This window comes from Drosophila kikkawai, chromosome X (assembly GCF_030179895.1).
Source record: "Drosophila kikkawai strain 14028-0561.14 chromosome X, DkikHiC1v2, whole genome shotgun sequence".
In the NCBI taxonomy this organism is placed as follows: Eukaryota; Metazoa; Arthropoda; class Insecta; order Diptera; family Drosophilidae; genus Drosophila; species Drosophila kikkawai.
The window spans coordinates 13,508,708-13,530,578 of NC_091733.1; the positions used below are offsets into that span (position 1 = coordinate 13,508,708).

The 21,871-nt window shown below is 37.6% G+C and overlaps 2 protein-coding genes and 1 long non-coding RNA gene across 8 annotated transcripts; 1 reads left to right on the plus strand and 2 right to left on the minus strand.

The window, feature by feature from the left end:
• Positions 1 to 702: 702 nt before the first annotated feature.
• On the minus strand, positions 703 to 9,574 carry CkIIbeta (casein kinase II subunit beta). 6 transcript variants are annotated; one of them, XM_070288140.1, is made up of 7 exons: positions 8,839 to 9,237; positions 8,592 to 8,667; positions 7,752 to 7,854; positions 7,489 to 7,680; positions 6,737 to 6,926; positions 6,532 to 6,613; positions 703 to 912 (listed from the first exon to the last, which is right to left on the minus strand). In XM_070288140.1, the coding sequence occupies exons 2-7, from the start codon at positions 8,661 to 8,663 to the stop codon at positions 841 to 843; spliced, it is 711 nt and encodes a 236-aa protein (XP_070144241.1). In that variant the 5' UTR covers positions 8,664 to 8,667; positions 8,839 to 9,237; the 3' UTR covers positions 703 to 840. The 6 variants fall into 6 exon arrangements, with proteins under 6 accessions (XP_070144241.1, XP_070144242.1, XP_017029128.1 ...); XM_070288141.1 differs by lacking the exon at positions 703 to 912 and adding an exon at positions 2,489 to 4,882 and having other exon boundaries at positions 8,839 to 9,236; XM_017173639.3 differs by lacking the exons at positions 703 to 912; positions 8,839 to 9,237 and adding exons at positions 5,633 to 5,890; positions 9,433 to 9,574.
• Positions 9,575 to 9,899: 325 nt separating this feature from the next.
• On the minus strand, positions 9,900 to 13,883 carry Karl (lipocalin/cytosolic fatty acid-binding protein Karl). Its single transcript, XM_017173638.3, has 4 exons — positions 13,536 to 13,883; positions 11,468 to 11,605; positions 11,280 to 11,403; positions 9,900 to 10,386 (listed from the first exon to the last, which is right to left on the minus strand). The coding sequence occupies exons 1-4, from the start codon at positions 13,686 to 13,688 to the stop codon at positions 10,064 to 10,066; spliced, it is 738 nt and encodes a 245-aa protein (XP_017029127.1). The 5' UTR covers positions 13,689 to 13,883; the 3' UTR covers positions 9,900 to 10,063.
• Positions 13,884 to 14,738: 855 nt separating this feature from the next.
• LOC108079343 (uncharacterized) lies at positions 14,739 to 18,532 on the plus strand. Its single transcript, XR_001770862.3, has 5 exons — positions 14,739 to 14,839; positions 14,921 to 15,106; positions 15,433 to 16,348; positions 16,431 to 16,827; positions 17,584 to 18,532. It is a non-coding gene; the product is annotated as an uncharacterized lncRNA (long non-coding RNA).
• Positions 18,533 to 21,871: the final 3,339 nt, after the last annotated feature.

Sequence of the window (21,871 nt, forward strand, 5' to 3'; positions counted from 1 at the left end):
TTTTGTAATTTGTTGTGTTTTATTGTTGGTTTTCTGCTTTCAATAATTTCCAAAATTGTTGAATTCGTAACGCTTTAGAAGAAGAAGCAGGGAGACAAGTATAGGTAGTTACAGCATGGGGGATTTGGATTCGAATTCGGTTAGACAAGAAGAAGAAGGTGGGTTTCCGGCCACTTGACTAAATATTTTAAAGACTATAATTCTAGACTCTGGGTTATAGCCGTTTCTCATTTACTAAATAAAATGCAAAGAATTGAGTTTAATGCTCTTGATCTTGAACCTAGCCGAGATAAGCTTTCAAAAAGCCAATGACGGCGTATCCTTTTCAAATTTTCTGCATTCAGTGTTAAAATCATTTAATGAATACTATGTCAACAACAACAAAAATTTAATATCTGCTAGAAATACAAATTTACAATCGATTTACAATCAAGTTGGCAGCACCGATGCACCTTAGCCTTGCGATGGGCAGCTTTCGATTACAAGTCCAATTAAAAAAAAAACACAAAATTTGAAAAAGACCTGGCCTTGAGAGGCTTTTTGGGAAGTACACCCCGTTAATATTCTTATGTTTTGTTTCAAATAAGGAGCTGACTGTACGTGTCAGTTGTGTGTTTTTGTCGTCTGTATCGTCTTATAATTCGGCTTTCGATCCAGCGTTGTTGATTTTGATGTTGGTCCTTTCCTGGCTATCTTGGGGGCTTTCGTTAGCATATTATTTTTTGCTCGGCATCCACAATTCTCCTCAGTGTATGGCCTGAATGTGTGTGTATGTTTGTTTGCATGGGTGTGTGTGTGAGTGTTTCTGTGTATCAGCTGATGGGGCTGCACTGCTTGCGCTTAGAGGCGCTTTGGAATCGTATCGACGGCATTATTCTCAGGCTCTTCGTCCTTTGGGGGCTGACCACGTTGCTGCATGGATCAGCGAATCGGCAAGTCATTATCGGATCATGATTTTACAAGAAGTATATATAATAATACACACATGGCACAAAACGGAAGAGGAGAGAAAGTAGAAGAAAGAAAGCGGAAGAGAAAGAAGAAACACACACATCAATATCAATCAATCAATCAATTGCAGGAATGTAAATGTGTGTTCCTATTATTTCATTTCAATTAATTTTGGCGAAATTTCTAAGTAAATTTAACTTTGTATCAAATTCATTGCAAAAAAACCGCCAAATTTAGTTTGAAATTGAATATGGGAACTGGTGAGTGTGGTTTATTTTTTCTTTTTTTGTTACATGATGTTGGATCTGACCCATGGAGTTGGTAAAACGAAAACAATAAAAGAAAATAAATGCAGGAAACCGAAGTTTGTATACCCTTGCAGTTTGCAATCTAAATTTGATCACAACTAAGCTAAAAAAAGCATTCATTTTCATTCGGAAAGCTGTTCTAAGTTAGTTTTTATAAGATAAATAAATTTGCCTACTGGATAAAATATTTAACATTTTTTAACAATTTTTGAAAAATTTAACGATGTAACCCCTTATCAAATTTTGAAAAAACGGCTACATTTTTTTTTTCTTCAAACATGGCTAAAACGATTCGGCTGTTGATGTTGATTAGGAATATATATGATTTATGGGGTCGGAAATAACTCCTTCACTGCGAAACTATCTTCTAACTGAAATTATAATACCTGGCAAGGGTATAAAAACGCTCGGGGCATAAATAAAATTTATGAAAGAAAGAGAGAGAGAGATGGATGAATCAGGTGAAAGATCCAGTTAAACAGGAAATGATATGATGATATGGATGTCCTTTTTTTCAGTCTCGCATTAAGTTTAAACTCTGAGCAAACATCTCTATGTGTAGTCACTATAGTGTCTCTGCGTTTGCGAATAAATACACTTAATCACTCGTTCCTTTAACAATTATTTTCAAAGAATTTAAATCGCTCATCTCGATACTTAATATAAAATACAAGACAAGGCATTCAATTTAAAAATGTACAGAAATGTTAAGGCGTAATGATTGAATTAAGCAATGTTTAAACAATTCCTCAACTAAAATTGCATGTAAATTTATAAAATTCGATTCTAGTCTTTAGAGTTTCAGCAAGGACTGTGATTGGTGCCAGCGTGGTTATCACATTATTGTGTTGAAAATGCAAGCAGTGCCAGGAGTGTGAGAATTGCTCATTTTCTTGAAGGATCCTCTATAGATATTTTCGTTAAACTTTGAAAACAAAAGTAAATTAAAACAAATAAGAATTTTTTCACATATATTAAATATTTATTTTTATGTCCTTCAAGAAAATGCAGAATGTCTGTACATGAGTTGTGAGCAATGTGCGTGTTTTAGGCCCAGTTATAAGTTAATAATAAAAGTAAACCAATAATGTACAAGATTTAGCATATTTATTTGTAGATTGTTTATTATGGATTTCGTTTTACATTCGCAGCCAAGCGGGGGGTAGAAATACATTTATACATAGATACATAAATGTATATATATATAAATGTGGGGAATATAAAATAAATCAAGGACCAGGCGGGGTACTGCAGCAGGCAGCTTTGGTCGCTGCCAGGTATATGTGGTGCATCGTCGTTGTGAGTTTATTCGGGATGATGGATCACGAGATATATAGTATCGCTTAACAGTGCAACTTCTCTCTACTTTAAAACTCTCCAACAGGAATTCTGTAAGTCTCTAAGCCTGCTTTTTATATTCTGTAAAACCACAATTTATAATTTATATCCGTTTTTCTAAAAACAAAACACTCTAATCTCCATAACAATTCTTACAAAAATATATTTGAACTCTCCTGTGGTAACGCTTAAGAAATATCAGAAAAATTCCAATGTTAAATCTTCGCTTGATGTGAACAAAAATATGTCAAATATTACGAACAACGTTTAGTAATCAAAACTGATTCATTCGGTTCAAGTAGTTTGACGAGATCACTCGGCTTCGGCCTCGGGATCAGGACGACTTAGGATCTCCTGACAGAGTGCAATGTAGTCCTGGATTCGGTGCAAATCATATATGTGTATGGCATATAAGAAAATTGAATCAGAATGTTAAACAAAAAAAGAAATACATGGAACACGGAACACAGCGGAGCTGGCGTGAATGATCGGAATATGCTTATCATGTATAACAAATATGGTCACATTCAAGTCAAAACTGATCTGTGTGAATATCTTGTTATCACAATTGTATCCTATATACCTATATTCTTAACCTGATCCTTCTGTTTCGCTAAGGTTTTCAAATATTTCGATATATTTCAAACCGTTCATTCTCGGCTATACCCTCAACCCAATTCTAGGGCAGAAACTTTTATCCTTTCCATTTTCAGCTGTAAGGGAATAAGGATTGTGTTCTATAATGACATTTAATGTTGGGTCTGGGCTCTAATTGAAAATGATACACTGCGTTTTGTATTAAATATCAGTTTCGTTTTTATTTTAGTTATTGTTATTATTACTCATTGTTCTCCATTATTTTCATTTCTCATTTCGTTTTATTATCTCATTTCTTATTTTTTCTTTTTTTTTATTTCCTTTTTTTCTCATCATTTATGTATTAATTGTAAACAGTTTTCTGCACACTCTCAGATTAACTTATCAACGGTCCTCGGCCTTTTCTATCGATCTCTATATAGATTTTCATATATATATATATATATATTTATACTTTATTTCTAATTTTCTTAAAAAAACTTTACTTCTCGTTTTATTGTTTGTGTTTTTGTTTTTATGTTTTTTTTTTCTTTGCGTTTACCTAATTACGCAAATGTTCGTAGTGAACTTAAAAAACAAGAACATAATTTAAAAACAAATGTAAAAACAAATTAAATGAGTTCGTTTTTTTTTGGCAGAGGAAACGCAAATCTACAATTCTATTACAATTCTCTTACGTTTAAAATTAGTAATTAGCAAAAAAAAAAAAATATATATACCCAAAGACAATTCGGGAATTCATTAGAATTGAGTTGCATTGAAAACAGGATTGGGAATTGGACCCTTAAAAAACTAAGCTACACCGATTAATGCCGCTACAATTTGGAATTGAACTCCGGAACACAACAAAGCCACAGCTATTGTATTTGTAACATCATTTTTATACTGAACACACTCACAAATCTGCAATATATAATTAAATGCTGGCGCTGTTTGCTTCTTTCGTTTATTTAGTTTCGTACAGTGTGGGGGAAAATAGAGCTGGGCACTATCGATTAATTAGATTAACTAAAATTGGAGAAAAATATTAACTAAATTAAAAAAAAAGGGTGTGTCTCCGCCATTTCGTTTGTGCAAAGATTTGCTGTGATAGAATAGTATTTTTGTTAAAAACTTAGTTAAAACATGGCTTAATTTTTAAACCCTTGTAGGGTATCATAATTCTATAGTATATATATAATTTTAATTTGTATAAACAATTGTAAAAAAACGATATCGATAGTTTACCAGCTCTAGGGGAAATGGGATTGCATCCAGCAAAAAGCTTTCCCTTTTCCCTCCCCCGGTTCTAACCCATTGCATTTATGCTCATGAATGTGTTGGTGTGCATGTGTGTAGGTTCGGGGGGTTTTGGTGTGTGTATTTTGGGTGTTTGCTTATTGAACTTCTTTTTGCTTGTTTGCCTCGCTGCTTCGCATTGTTCGTCTTCTTCGCATTGTTCGTCTTCTTGTTCCTCCACCGCTTTCTTCAGCTGCTCCTTCTGTGTGGGAGTCGGCATCGGGAGACCGACTATGTGTGTGTATGGGTGTATGGGATTAGAGTGGATGATTAAGTGGACTGTATGTGGATGTTGTTTTCGGTTTTCTATTGATTGCTATTGATTTCGGTGTCTTCATCAGGATATCTTGGCTATCGGCTTAAACTTTTCCATTTGCTTGCTCTGTTGCGTTCGTGGGATTTTGGTTTGGCTGGTATGGGGGTTTATACAGGATTTGTTTCATTATTAGCACTATCCTTTACATATGTAAATGCTGATGATCGTTATTTGCTTTATATGTTATTATTTGGAAGTACTACGTTGCTTATATCGTTGTTTTGCTCTACGTTTAATTACTTTCTGCTCCTCATCATATGCTACCACTTATTCTCTCTCTCTCTCTATCTATCTTTTTTCTTTCACACACACACAGTCCCTTATTTCCGTTCTCTTTGCCTCTGTCTAATTCGAGTCTCTTTTGTTTGTTTTTAATTTTTGGTCAAGTGTTGCACTACCAGTGTTGTACAATTTCACAAACAAACAAAAAACATAATAGACATCAAAGGCGACAAAACGAGCGAATATATATGGTGTTTAAACACAAGGGTTAATTGACTAAAGCAAATAATATATATATTATATATAATATATACGCGTGTGTGTGTGTCTGTATAAAAGGGTTAGCGGTCGCCACTAATTTTAAAAGCTAACATAATTATCGAATGTTTGCTCACACATATTTATATATATCTTTAAAAAAATTTCAAGTGTACAAAATAATATTAAAAAAAAAGGGAAAGAAATTAAAATCGCATTTTACATGAGCTATATGTATATGTATGAATGTTGTGTTTGTGTGTGTGTAAGTGTTGTGTTGGTGTAACTCAAGAAGGATCTGAACTCGCTTTCTTCTGTAATACGTTTTCTACAATTCGTCACATTCAGCTTCTTTACTGTGGGCTTTCTCTTTTTCATTTGTTTTGCTTTTGTGTATAATATAAACGCAGTTTGGTTTTGTTTTTTGTTTTTTTTTTTTAGTTTTTATATTTGTAAAAATGATTCTTTGCTCCTGGCGCTCAAAAACCTCAATACAGTTGTCTCTCTCTCCGTCTCTTTCTCTGCTCTTCTCTGTCTCTCAGTGTGTGTTGCTCTGTGTTGCTGTTGTTGGTTGTGGTAATTGTTGTGTGTTGTTGCTGTCTATTGGTCTTGCCGTTGTAAACTTTATCCGTATTTTATGTTTTTTTTTTCAATAAATTTTTTTTTTTTTTAAGTTTTTGTTTGTGCATGAAAGTGTAATGGATTGTTTGTTGTTGTTGTTGTGTTCGTGTGTATGTGTGTTGTAGTTTTGTTGTTGTGTTTGTTTTTTTTTTAATTGAATTAGTTTTTCTACACAAAATGTCATGAAATCGATCATAAAGGATCGAAGGGATATTATAGTTATTCGGTTTTTTTTTTAGACAAACAGAGAGGCACGATTTCGGATTCATATCATTATCGTTTTCAGGTTCAGGAGGTTGTCGGTCGGATTTATATGGATGTTTCGATTTGATATTTTGGTTTGTGGTGGTTGGTGTTTTTTTTTTTTTTTTTGTATGTGTGGGGAGAGAAAACAAATAAAAAAAAGATATAATATATATATTATGCTTGGTTGAATGATATTAAGTGGCGGTTTGATTTTTAAGTCAATATATATAGAGAAAGTAGTACAGAAACAGACAAAAAAAAAAAGGATGAGAGAAAGTGAGTGGTGGTAGTGATGGAATGGGTTATAGGTTTCGGAAAGGGTCAAGATAATAAATAAATTAAAAGAAGGCCAAAAAAACAGACAATAAACTAGTTATTAATGGGTTTTAAATTTACCGCTCGCAGTGGCATTTTGAAATTGGCTGCTGCCTGCAGCTGAATTTGATAAGCTAGGCTGTGTATTTTAAAGCCATACAGCCTTTTGTCGTATCGATGATTGGCGTGCGGTGTCGTTGAATAGATATTCGTCGTACATAAAAAATACACAAGAAGAAGATATAAGTAAAAGTAAATAAGAGGTGGTGAAAATTTCAAGACAAACCTTGGAACAAACTGATTAGTAGGACGCTTGGGACGATACTCGGGATGCACCATAAAGAGCATGTGTGGAAATCCAGTTCCAAAATAGGCGCCATCGGTATGATGATGGCGCGACGATTTTGGTGTGTACACATCAATGCACTTGGGGCAATAGGTTTTCACCATTGCCTCGCCAGGGATGTCAGATAGACCTGCAAGAAAAAATCAATCAGTCAGCAAGACGAAAACACAATATGGAGGATATCACAGGTAAGTCATATTAAAAGTTCTTAGAAATAGGAATATTATATCGGATTTAAGGTTTCAAAAGCAAGGCAATAACAGACACACACAAGTACTATGAGATGTCAGAGTATATCAATATACAGATATATCAGTTATCACTAAACATAAAAGCAAACCCGAGTAAGGAGTCGGATTTAAATTCGATGGAACTTGTAGTTCGGATTTCTGTCTGGGCTTATAGAAATGTAATCATACTTCGTAGCTGGTTTTTCTTTTTATAAATATTTTGATAAGGCGCCCTAATATATCTAATTTCCCTTATGCTCCCATAATATAGGGCAATAGAGCCTGCCTCATCGTTTCTCATAAAAAAAAAAATTATTCAAAGAAATGTATACTTGTTTGCAAAGCTCTGATTGAGTCACACTTATAAACGTATTGACTTTCAAGTTCAGACTTAAATTATAGAGGAAATCGTAGGGAGAATTGGGGTAAAGGATCAATGGATTAATGGTTTTTCATACGCACCCAAGGGCAACATGGGCTGACTTTCGCAGTAGACGCGTGGGCAGTGCCCGAAATCGCCAGTTTGATATTTCTCAATCATTTGAGCGATGCCGCGATTTGTTAGTATATATCTAGCGTGTATGAGGCCATAGAGCATCTCGGCGGCCTGCTCCGTCATATCGGACTGCAATGGATTGTCCTCGAGCTCGTCCTCTGTGCGCAAAAGAAAAAAAGAAATAGAAAATTAATTAAAGACATTTTCAGGAGGAGTCTTCAGAGCTCACCCGGTTCCAGGTCTAAGATCATGTCCAGGGCCTGACGATAGTTGGGCACCTGCTCATTTAAACCAGTTAAATTGAATTTGTCTTGTATATAGTCCTCGTCCACCTGTAAAATGCAAATAATACAAGATTAGCAATAGGTTAAACAAAAAGGAGAAGATAAACTAGGAAGTAATTAATATTTAATGAAGTTGCTTTATAGGGTATTTATGGGTTGCGTATAATTTTTAACGGCTAACCAAAAGAAAAACCCCACAATTGGGCTTAAAAACTGCTTGAATTACCAGAAATTTAATTCACTGATTACAATTTTAATATAATTTCCTTGAATTTGTTATGAAAACCAAAGATTTTCAAAAGTTTCCAAGGTTTTTGCCCAATTGTTTCCCAAACACAAGATCTTAAAAAGCTTTCTGAGATAACCAATGCAAAAATATTCTAAAATTGGTCTGAGATCTGTCAAGGATTGAGTGGAATCCTGGAAGTGACATCCAGTTGGAAAACCTAAGCCGTAAGTTATGGCGAAAAGTGTGGCCATTTTGGCAAAAGGTAAAATTGAATGTTGCCAATTTTTTTTTTATTGAAATTAATTTCCTGTTGTAATAATACTATCTTTTGCTTGGCTAAAGTGTGTGTGTGTGTGTGTGTGTACAGTTGGACACTCAATTGCCCCACCTTGCGGCACACACTCACACACACATACACATTGATGGGCTGCACTTTGCAATTGTTGCACTTTTGCAGCGTGAATGGCGCGCGCTTAGATAACACAAATATAGATATTTGTAAGTCGGCAAAGGGAAGCGGGGACTAACAAGCTAAGCTAAGAAAAACAAAACTCACCTCGCAGAAGAACTCATTGCCACGAAGCCCACAGAACCATGTCACCCACGATACTTCCTCGGAGCTGCTCATTTTGCTGGAAAATCAGAGGAGGAAATCGGAATGAATATTTCAGACGATACAGCAGCTTAAAATTCGGACAAATTGTCCTGCACACACACACATTTTGACATCTATATGCACGCACACAGAGCGGCACGCTCACGCATTCACACACAGACACGCCAGAACACGCACTATTACATACATTAGGGGGATTATTTTGCGTAATTTGGCCTGGCGAGCGGAATTTATTATTGAAATACCATGGAGCGCAAACTTAACGAAATCAAACGAATATCGAAACTTTTGCCTTCACGCGTTTTCGTTCGTTTCTTTTCTTTTTTGTTAGGCTGCTCTTCCTCTGATTCGGTTTTTTCGTTTCTTCTCCGCTTCTTGTTGCTTGCTCGCTATTCCGCCACACCACACTCACTCCACACTATTTCACCGCTTGCAGTTCGCCGTTTGCTGGTTGCGCTTTTTATTTTTCACGTTGGAGTGAATTTATTTTTTAACAAACTTTTCAGTTACTCGTTTCGGAAATGAATGTGGGGAAATTAACTTTTACATTCGTATTTTGACAAGCTCTCATACAAAATGTGCCGAGCAGTAGCAAGAAGAAGCAGCACAGTGTGGAAATTAAGAAAAAAAAAAGAGACACATATACAGGCCCACCATCACACGCACACACTCATGCACGGGGCCACTCAACACAGACGCAAGCACACACACACACACGAGGAGGAACTGCGTTTTTCGGTGGAATTGCCGTCGCGGCAGCGTTCCAAAGGCTTGCACTCACCTAAATTGTTATTAATTACGCGAATTGATTAGCGTTTGCAATGCAGCAGAACCGGTAAAGGCAAATATTGTAGCGAAGACGGGTACCAGGTATGCAATCGCGCCTATCGATGAGCGCTGCCTGCGCTAGTGTGCGGTGTGGCCTATCGCTCGCCGGCCATCCCCATATAAATATCGCTCGATATATCGCATGCGAGTTTTGCAACACTGCTCTTGGCCAAATTTTCTAGTTGGATTTATTTTCTTCCGCCATTTCAAAGGTTTTTCACATTTTATAACACTTGACCCTAAACAGTCAGTTGTTTTAGTGTGGCCCTACTTGCCCAGTCAGCAGCCACATTATTTGGGAGTTATCGAAAGTTGGCTGTTAAATTTAAACATTTGAAACTTTTGAACTTTCAAGATAAGAAAAAAAAATTACCAATGAATTGTGAATACATGGGAGTTCAGAGATTAGATTAAAATAAATTAAATAGTATATTAATTTTTATTGATATAGAAATAAGTACAATTTAGAAATACATCTTGATTCAGCACTATGTTGTCTGATAAGGATAAATACATATATTTATATGGATAAATATACTTTTCTTTTACTTTTCAATATATATTTTATGATTTTTGCCGATACCCTACCGTCCCAGCTTATTGACCAGCTTAAATATTTCCCTACCGTTTCGGCGACCGTTCACTACGTAGGCCAACGGATCGTCCTGGCTCGACTCCATCAGGTTGTCGCACGATCCTTGGCCAATGTCGAACATAAAGGACTTGTCGATGTCTTGCGGCAGCTTGCCGCGCAAAAAGCTAATCTCGTTGTCGGCCAGTGACGTTTTTCGGGCCAAAAGCAAAGCGGAGAGGTAGCGCGGATGCTTCTTTTTTTCGGCGCAGTGCATCACCAGGCCCCAGGTGTCGTAGTCCGTGTCCAGCACATATGTGTTGTAGACGCCCTCATCTGGTGGGATATTTATCAAAATATATATATATTTTTTGTATTTAAATTTGTGCGCCTTAAAGCAGGCAATGAAATATTTCGAGCCTTCTTGCTTAAGAGAATGCCTTTTCAGGAGAATCCTCTCTTAAGGGGGGGGTAAGGTATTTAATTTTTTTTTTCGTAAATTTTTTTTTATTTTTTATTTTTAAAGTTTAACATCTTAAGAATATTGTGTCCAAGTTTTACATTGATCAGAGTGAAATTGACGAAGTTATGCGGAGTTGAACGAAGGTCGGTTGGTGTTCAATGCATGGGAATCACAAAGTTTAAAGCGCTCTCCTGAAAAATTCAATTTTTCAAATCGGTGTACACGATTACAGAAAAACTACTGGACCGATCGATTTGAAATTTGGCACACACATTCTTTAACTAATTCCTCAGGTATTCACGTCGTCCTTTTTTTAATTTTTAATTTTTATATATTTTTAAATTAAGAAATAACGTTTTTTTTTTAGTCAAAAATCGGGTTTTTGACTTTCAAATTTCCTAAAAAATCACAAAAAAACTAAAAAAAAAAACGCTTCGTGAATACCTCGGGACACTTATCCTTTAACGAATGAGGTATAATTTTTTTAGATCGGATGATCCTGTGGACTGTTAGGATGTACACCGCAAAACAACTTTTTTTGGAGGCGACTCTGGAGATTCCCTATAACTTCTCTACCTCTAAATATTTTTCAATACAAAATTTATCAAAAATTATTCAAATGTTGTGTTATTATATGGTATTTAATTCATTAAGCTAACTTTAGCCGTTTCGCCACAATAATTTTGAAATTGAAAAGTGGCCTTTTTTGCACCGAATTAACCTTACCCCCCCCTTAAGAGAATCCTTTCTTAAGAGAATCACTCACATATATCTTCGGTGTGTTGCCAGTGACCCGGCTCCTCGAACTTGGGTATCATCCAGGTGATGTTGCCCACCAGCTTCTCGCGCAGCGGATCCTCCGCAAAGATATAGCTGAAATTCATGGTTATCTGGTAGGAATTTAATTACTATGAACCGTTATTTGTTGGCTGGACAGAGTGATAGACTACCTACATGCTGATCCTCCTTGGAAAAGGAGAAGTGACTGCGCATACAGGCATATTCCGGCAGTTCCTCTGTGGAAGCATAGTACTGGACCACATGCCAGCAACCCATCATGCGTTCCAGATCAAAGTTTTTAATGGCGCCTACCTGTGAAGAATCCAATTCTAAGATTATCGGGGGAGCTACAGATACATATCTCTAGGAAAATAAACATTATACCTTGAGACAAAACTCAAGTAAAAATAATATTAAATAATGTGAATTAAGGAATTTTCAAGTACCTAAGTTGGGAAATTTAGAAGTTTAGAAAGAAATGAAGAGTACTTATTACAAAAACAAGCAACATCTAAAGGTTAAATTATATTTTAAAGGTCAAGGCTGCCGAATATTCCGGCAAATAAACTAAATAAACATTTGGCCCATAAAAGCGTTTTCGGCTTAGTTTCAGTTATTTACATTGTGTTTACCTTGGTGACCGCAAAACAAACTTGGCAGGGAGCAAGAGGAAAGAGGAGACACAGACGAAATGAAAGAAAAAAAAGGAGAGAAAAAAAAGAGAAGCGGCGGCAGACGACGAAAGCCGTTAGCGCTGTCACTGTGATTGACTACTGACAGTTCATTGAGGAGTCGCTGTCGGAGTCGGAGTTGGAGTCGCTATTGCTATCTCTCTCGAAGTCGCTATAGCCATCTCTTTCGCCATGTCCACTGGAAGTTGCAAGACGACTTGCAGACGGAGCAGACGCGAAATGCAGACGCAAGTCAGCCTCTGATTGATGCGCCTCAAAAGCGCAATGCTTGCCCCCCTTTCCACTCCTCTTTTTGCCACCTCCTTGGTGCTCTCTCCACTCTCCCCACTCTGCCTGTCTTTCCTCGTCTCCGGCTATGTGCGTGCCTTTTGTCTATTCTTGTTGATTGTTTTCTGGCTTTTGGTTCGCTTTTCGGTGATATTTGTATTTGTGGGCTAGGTGCACCTGCAACGGAGTGCAATTGTCGCCGCCAAACGGTGAAGAAGGGGTTGAAGAATTGCTATTGAAAAAGAGAGGGGCAGAGCAGGAGTAGAGACGAAGAGTAGAGGGGTAAACTTCATGCAGACAACGTCTGAGCCACTTAGAAAGTGTGATTGATTTTGGCAACGGTGTGAGCCCATTTCTACTGCCTTACTCTTTCTGCGCCTCGCTTTTATGTCCCATTCATTCTTCCAGCTAGAGATGGAACGTGCCCGCCGAGCGTTCGAAGGTGAAGCAGTGCAAGTGAGCACTTAACCCCGACCATGGGATACCCAGTAAGTAGGTTGCGATCAATTTGATAGAAACATTTGGGAATTATAACATAATTGTGGTTAAAGTGGTTTTTTACGAAGATTTCAAGGGTCTATTTGGATTCTTAAAAATAATAGAATAAAATATATTATGTACAAATGGTATCTCTAAAATTCGAAGATCACAAAGTAATGCTTTTCAGGGTATTTAAATATTTAAATTTATTTAAATCACACTCTCTTTTCTGCAAAAAACCATAAAGGGTCTGCTACCCAGTACCTCGTACGGTATGATGGGTTAATGAAGGCAGACTGATTTTAACTGCATGGGGTGATTTTACGAGAGAGACATCGTAAGTCAATCTGAAATATAGCCATGACCATAGACCTGGCATAGACATCGGTCTTATGGTCGGTGTCATCGCTAGTGTCTGTGATATATGTATGCAAGTGACCGTGTGCCCGGCATATTGATGAGGCCCCAGCTCATTGGGTTGGGGATGGGGATGGATTGGATGCTTAAGCTTTACTCCGGCGGCTGTGCTCAGAATGAAATCGAATTGAACTGTGGCCAAGAAGAAAGTGATCCAGTTAGAAGAGGCCAGGCCAGGAACGTGACCAGGGACGGGAGCCTGAGCTGTCTATCTAACCGCACCTGCACCCATATGTTATGTCAATAATATATCTCCATTTGTTCTCGGTGACCCCGATAATGCCTAGAAATTTAGATTTCTTTCAATTTAATTTAAAAGAAATCAGTAACTCAAAGTAAGATCTAATAGATCTAGAAATATATCTATTCTTATAGATGAAACTCACCTGGGGACACCGATTCCTCGGCCTGGAGCGTCTCCTGGTCTCATGGGCATTGCTGTTCTGACTCGTATACAGTGAGGCCTCCAACGTCCAAAGGAGTTCAAGGAGCAGGAGTCCGGAGAGCAGGATCACCAGAAGCGATCCATTGCTGCCCATGATCGAGATCAGTGGTGTTTCTAATAGGTTTTACCGGGTTTGTGCTGGGATATTCTTGAGGTATTACTGGAGAATTGCTGGAAATACTATCGGGGGTTTTTTTTTAAAGCATTATCTGGGGTAATGTATTCCCTATTTAGTTGGACTTCCGGCGGTCTGAGTCGAGCGATCACCGCACTGTTTACGATGGCACTGCGCCATCTCATCTTGGCGACTAATATATATGTTTATATATAAATATGTATATAATAGCAGCACTTCGGATCGTAGCGGAACGAACTCGGCAACTCGGATTCGGATGCCGTTGCGGATAAGAAGGCGCCTGCTTATTGCCACATCACAGAGTTCTTCTATGGAGAATAGCGCGCATTATCGGGGAGCTGGAAATATGAAAAACGAAATACGCATTGCTGAGCACTTGGCTGATTTTAGGCTATATTTAGCAGATCATTTCAAAATCACATGAAAAATATAAATAAAAAATTCAATTTCCAGATAGCAGGTGAACGAAGCCATGGAAATGCTTATTTAGAACTCGGAGAAGTATCTCCCTAATAAAGTGAATTGACTGGTAAGTTAGGAAGTAGATAAAAAAGAAAGTAAATAAGCTAGTAAGTAAGAATAATGACACTTTCCAGGATTCCTTAATTTCTTTCTCATAGATTAATCCCTTTTCCAGGACTCCCTTGATTTCCTAATAATCACCTCCTTTACAGATCTCTTTCTCTGCCTCTCGTTTTAGCTGTTTTAATGGACTCCAGCTAGCTAACAACCACCAGCATTGGAATTATAGATGCTGCTGCCTCATTTCCATATTGGAATTTAATCAGCAGGAGCGCCGCTTTTTGGGATTGCGGGTGAGTAAGCTGGGCGGGCGCTCTCTTATCAATTACAACGTCCGTTCGCTAGCAGCGTCCAGTCAATGCCTTCCACAGACGCAAACACACAATCACACACACACGCACACATACACACACTTGCTGCATAATGTCTGGGATCGGTGGAATTATTTTCGGCTGCACTTGACTCGTTTTCACTTGTCGCGTGGATGTAGGCAGATTTCAGGCAACTTTCTCGCCGCGGAGAGCGAAATTTTTGTCAGGGTGACTGCGGTGCGGAGGGGGCTGGGGCGGGGGGAGGGTCATGAGGAGGTATGTACCAGGGAGTTTGGGGAGTGCGTGGAACAGGAAACATTTTAATAGCCAGCAAAATTTATTCTTTATGATCGCCAGAACGAACAGTGCTCTGCTGAACACTTTCTCTTTATTGCGAAACGAGTTGCGCGGCATTTTCACGACCGGACTGGAATGAAACTGGACATCCTCGGAGAGATACCTCCGCCGTCGTCGCCGTTGCAGCCTCATCTTCTTTTCCTTCTTCTCCAACGTCTTCTTCTTCCGCCTGCGTCTGCTCTTTCCGTAAGTGAAAATACCCATTAGTCTCCAGGTTTCGTCGAGGGTATGCCGGACATTCAGATCATTTTCAAGACTGCAAAAGGGGGGAATTCTGAATTTGTCGTGTGTCTCAAATAATTGTTCCAGTTTAAGGAACTATTTAAATTTAACTAATTTGTTTAAATTAAAAGCTAAGAAAGTTTGTGTCCTTTCAAACTAATAATATCGAAAGTATACAATATTAGCTATCCTTCGCACCGGAAATCTCTTAGTCGGCTCCCTTGGCTTTACCTAATTCTTGTTTTTATTTCTTCCATCTATGTTTTTTTTTTTTTTTTTTTTTTTTTCAGCCTTTTCTGTTAGTTGATGCTGCTTTTGGCGTCTGGTTTTTGTTGGCCAGCCCAAAAAAGCGGCGCAACTTTCGTCGCCGCATTGCGTTGCGTTGCGATGCGTTAGTGCCCAGTTCCGGCTTCTACGGTGGCTCCGGTCTCCGCTCTGCACTCTCCTGCCGCCATACTTCGCACCTTTCCCTCTCTCTCGCACTCTTCTCACCTGTTTATCCGCAGACGCAGCACCGCCAAAGCGAAAAGCGGCTTTTAATGCGCAAGCGAAACGAAACGAAATGGAATAAAGGCAAAAGCAATCGGAGAAATGTCGCCTGCTGCTCCTTTGGCGGCGCTCGTTTTCACCCTCTCTCCCAACACACACACACATACACTCATTCTCCTTTTGGGCAGTTCCTGCACTCTTTTGGAAAAGCTTGTAAAGCTTCATACGTAGTGTGTGTGTAAGTGTGTGCGTGCGAATGAATGAAATCGCTAATCACGGGAATGATCTGAGGCCGAAGGCGATGGGAGAGAGAGATGGGAAGTTTCCCATACATATCAGCCCATATCTTATTGACCAAGCATATTTGACCCAATTTTTTAAGAAACTTTCAGGAAGTTTAAAATGTTGTAAAAAAAAAAAGTCTTGAAGTGATGATTTATGAATTGACGTTATAGAACTTCGGTGTATAGAAAATATATATACCTATGTATAGTATTTAGTTACCTGATATCTTCGCTGACTCACCTGGAATGCTACAAGTGTGTCTCAAATGCGAGTGACACACCCAAAAAAAAAAAAAAACACTTCCAGCAGGTGTTACAGGTGAGCTACAGGTGACAGTCAGTCAGTCAGCCAGGCAGGCAGACGGAATGTCTGGCGCGGCATGGCATTTGGATTGGATTGGAGTGGAGTGGAATGTCAAACGTTTATTTGCCGGTAATTAAATTTGAAAATGATTTAAATTTCACCTAGCGAATATTTCAAATTGGTCTTAACACTTTCTTCTTCTCTCATTCAGCTCCAAGCCAGCCAGCTCTTTGGCCAGAGGCCCACCCGCAAGCGCAAGTGGATGACCCACCTGGACTCGTCCCTCCCCTTGCTCCGTTCTCTCCACCTGCATGGAAGCAATCCGGCTGATTGCAGATTTGTTTTCTATTTGCAATTGATCGATGCGATGCTGGTTGGCCAGCAGCAACGGCGACAGCGACAGCGTCTCAGCCACATGAAATTGGAAAAAGACAAAAAAAAAAAAAAAGTTAACATAAAAATTGAGCTGGACGTCCACGTCTACGTCCGGTGGGTTTGTTAATGGCATTCCGAACCTGGGATCACACAGATGGATTATATGGTCAGCCAACTTTCAGCTCAGGGAGCCCAGAAGATCAAAAATATTGGCATTACTAATGGTAAAATAGGTAAGTAAATAATTTAAAATATTTTAAAATGTATTATCACATAATATATGGTATATTCAAATTGTCTAAAAATAAATGTTCTAAAATTGTTTTTAGATTGTTCCAAGAATTGTTGTAATACCAAGAGATAGTATAAAAAGATCTTACTAAGAACTAACATCTGTTAGTTTTTACTTTACTCTTTTATAAATAAATCTCTAGTATTTTTTAGTTTTTCTATTTATATTTATTACTATATTATAATATGTTTAAACACAACTTCCCCTTAATATCTTAAGTAAATTAATGTTTACCCAGGGTAATCCCAGAGTGATTCTGGAGTGGCTGCCGCCACCTTCTTCTCCTACTCTTTGAGTGCGTGTACCTGGTAGAGTGTGTGGGATTAGTTCAAGTGCAGCCAGTACTTCAGTGCTCCTCTCATGACGGTACTTGGTGCATGATACACCATAGATCTTGGGCTACACTGAACAAAAATAATATTAATTTTAGCTGTTCTGTATATTTTTAATAATAATTCTTTAAAAATAATAAAATTTCAAACTAAGAAGTTTAGAAAATATTGTTTAGAAATATTTTGTTTTCTTTTTTTATAAATTTATTTTTTGTATGCTCGATATTGTTATTTATTTTATTTTTATATTTATTTTTATTTTATTTTTATATTTATTTTTATTTTTATTTTATTTTTATTTTTACTGCTTTTTTTATTAATTTCTTTTTGTAACTCTATATATCATCCCTTATTTTATTTTCCAGTGTAGTCTCTTGGCTAGTTTCGCTCGCCGTTCAATTATGCAGCGACACAGACACATACAAACACCTTTGTATACTAGCTCCATAGAGTGGAAAATGGCCAACGAGGTGGAGTTCCGAGGCCTCTGTGCGTGCCCTTCCCATGGCCACCATCCATCATCCAGCGGCGTTATGGTCTCGTCGAGCCCCAGCATAACCCATCAAGTGGGTTCCGTTTTGTTTGCGCATGCGCCGCGCATTCAGCATCGATATTTCACGATCGTCGTCGTCGGGGTTTTATGGCAATGGAGAAATATACAAAAAAAAGCTATAGAAACGGGGGAGATGCTATGGCGATGGCGATGGCCAGATGGAGGCGGAGATGGTGCCCACTTCGTGCTGCTATTTGGTGGTCCGCGATTTTGTTTTCATTTGGAAAGTGGGTGTGTTTGTCTAGCTGTCCGAGTGGCGAGCGGAGCGGCTTCTCCCCATTTTGAAGAAAAGGGGGAGGGGGCTGTGGGCCCTGGGAATGTCCGTTTTTGGCCTCAAGTTCGAGGCTAGGAAATGTCTGAGGAATGTGTGTGTGTGTGTTCTTTGGCCAAAGGAAAGTGATCTACGATTGATGTGATCTTTCTAATACAAGGTCTTTTGTCCACGGGGAAGGTTAAGTGGGTGAGCAGGGAGTCAAGTGGCTGTATTCACTCTCAAGGTGGCCCCTCAAATAGTTGTAACTTTAATTTAATGATAGCTTTAACTAAAGCTAAAGCCAGCTAGCCAAGGAGTAAAATCGTTAAACAAAAATAAATACCTAATGAATTATTTTGGGGTTATATTGCCTATAAATTATATTTCTTTATTTTTAGGAGTTAGTTTTAAAGCTGAATTAAGGTAATTTGGATCCTAATTAATTAAAGTTGAGAAATTAATTCGGTATTTTAGTTGTTTATCTCTAAATTATAATGAAGCCTTTAAAATATATTTTTCCAGATTTTCAAATATTTTGTAAAAATTATTGTAAATAAGAAAAGATAAATATAAATAAATAATAAATATTTGAAATGTTTTACTATTAATAACATAAGATTTTATTGGTAGTAAATCCGTTTTTAAATTTTTAATAAATCATTTTAAATAAAATAAGGTTAAGAAAGTTATTAATATATATATATTTCTATTCTTACTTGGTAAAAGATCTTTAAAAATTATATATATTAATATTTATAATTCTACAAATATTTGTTATATTAATTTTTTAATATATATATATTTTTTAAACTTTCAAATAAATTCCTTTTCAACTTAAAACTTAAAACCAAAGATAAACCTCAAACTAAACCCTTTTTTTTTATCAATATGAAAGTTCTTCGTTTTGTAAGAAACCCCAAACCAAACCCAAAAAACTTTCTTGACGAGAATGTGTAGCTTGAAAAGTATCGAAAAGTGCTTTTTGCGCAACTTTCATAACCAAAGAGCACCGGGCAGCAATCCATCCATCCATCCATCTATCCATCCAAGCGGTGGTCCGCACCTGGGATTCCATTCGATTGCCAGGATGGCCTCGGGGGCCATTGAGATGCTCAGATATTTGCTTCCCCCGAAAACTTGGATGCTGGGATACTTGGCCAGATACTCGCCGATACAGATACAGATACAGATTGAGATACAGATACACGCGTGTGCCGCTGGCTTAGATTCGCCGAAATCGAATGGTATTGAATGGGATCTCCCTCTGGGCGCGGCGAGGTGAGGCGAGAGGGCCTCGGACTGGTTCCGCCGAAGAATCTTTTTCGGACAGCGGCTAATTGACTTTCAATGTTGTTTTATTTTTCGTTTCATTTCGTTTAATTTTACTTTACTTGAGAGCGTTGTCGAGGCGAGAAAGTGAAATTGATAGGCAGACAAGTGGCTTTCGGTTACGAAGGAGCTGTGGCCACAAGGAGGAGGCGGAGTTGGAGGGAGCTTAAGCCGGAAGGGGGATTCTAAGCAGACGCTTTCTAAGTCGCCACTCTCCCTTTGGAGGGTCATGATGTTGCAGGAGAGGAAACACAGGGAAGAAAGTGAGTTTAAATATTTTATATTGTTATTGAAAAATATTATTAATTCTCTGATAAATAATTTAGCTAAAGAAAAAAAAAATGTAAAATATTAAAATCTAATTTAAATACTTATTTCTTCTACTTTCTTCTGAGTATTTTATTCTTTAAATATTTTTCTGTTAAATATTTTTGTTTTATATATTATTGAAGAGAAAACTAAACTTATTGTTTTATTTAAATTTGTTTAATTTTTCTTCACTTTCTGATAAATAATTTATTGAATTCTTCTTTAAATACTAATTTCTTCTACTTTCTTCTGAGTATTTCATTTATTAAATATATTTCTTTTAAATATTTTTGTTTTATATTTTTCTCAGTGCAGCGCCTCTAACCCAATTCTTCTCCCTTGGGTGGTGACTCTTCTCTTGATATTTCCACACCCACAGCGTACAAAAAGTCGGGGCAAAAAGTGCCTTCTCATGGCTTAATGGCAGTTGTTGCTACTGTTTGCTGTTGCTGCTGCCACATGTTGCAGTTGCACTTTGTTTTTGCTGGCGGCGTTTTCACTTTGTTCGAGATCTGGCACTGTGGCCCTCCAAACGGTGGACAAATGGCCGAAAGGTTACTGCCGCACACCACACTCGAAAAATATTTAAATTTCAAGTAAATAAAATAATTAAATAAACAAAAAAATTATAAATAAAATAACTGAATAATTAAATAAATAAATTAAATAATAATTTTAAAAAAATGAACGTAATAAATATTATTATTAAATATTCCTTTTTGGATAATATCTATAATTAAATATAAAATTATATTTTTATTTATTTTTTATTTATTTATTTTTATTGTTTTGAATATATTTTTAATTTGTTTTTTATTTTTATTATTTTATTTAATATAAATTGATTTTATTCATTTAATTATTATGTATTATATTTATTTATTTATTTTATATTATTTTTTATATATTTATTTATTTATGCTTACAGTTTTTCCTCTATGATCTTAAATTTTTGAAGCTTTTTTATGCTACTTATTTTGTTTTTTATATAGTATATTTTATTATTTTATTATATTAATTTTTTTATATAAAAATTTCCTCTAGGTTCAAAAATTCGTAAAACTACTTATACGCTTATTCTAGTTTTTAGATACTTTATATATTACTCAACATTTTTTTCGAGTGCAAGAAGAGACTGCAACTACTGCTATAACGACAGATGACAAACGCAGGCAGTTTGCCGGCGATGATGAAGTGTCAATGCAATGAAAACTAAACCAATAAATTGTGAGAGCGACCCAAATAGTTGGCTAGAAACCGGCGTGGCGAAGAGGATTTTCGTTCAGAGCCGGAGTCGTAGTCAGAGTCGGAATGGGAGTCGGAATTGGAGTCCAGAGTCCAAAGAGAACCGTGATTGTAGAATCCCGATGGACACGGTATATGCATTCATACCTTTGTTTATATAGCCGCCGGATTTGGTCAGAAGATCCTCCCCCTTACCCGTTTTCTTCTGTGAGAAATTGAAGCGCAATTCCAGTCGACGGACGGATGGTGAAAGTAACAAGATACTTTTAATAAGACATTTTGCGTCGCCGCTTAAGATGCGTGCCGAGTGCGACAAAAGACGAGTAGAGTCTTCAGCCCTTCTCCTGGGGGCTCCCTTCGTTCTTCGTTCTGCGTTCTTCATGCTGGATACTCCATTCTCTAGTCTTAATTCTCCGTTCTACAGGTTGTAGTATAGCCAAGTCAGGACGTCTCATGCAAAACCTCCTGTAATTTACCAAGTTAGCAGACGAAACGCCTCCCCTCCGACGACGACGACGATGCTGGCCGGGCAGACTGGCTGGCGCGTGTTACTTAATGTGCTTAATGTGCCCCCCGAAACCAATAGACGACCATCGGATCGAACCGATTGAGCTTGGCCAGCTTTCTGGCGGAACCGGAGCGCAGCCTCCTTGGCCAGCAAAACATATATCCCGAGTCGCAGCTCCAAGTCTAGTCGCGATCGAAATTACTCCAATTTCGAAACGAGTCTTTTGGTCATATTTAGCAAACAGGAATTGGCCAAGAGAGAGAGAGAGAGATACAGAGACGGCCATGGCCAAGACCACGACCATGGTCATGGCTACGGCGGCGGCGCCCCTAAAAACTCAAAACTGCAAAGTGGAATTGAAATGGCGATGAAATGCCCGGCCTCGACTTCCCCACCGTGCACAGTGGGATATTGTTACAAAATTTATTGTCTCAAGATTAATTTCTGCAGTCATAA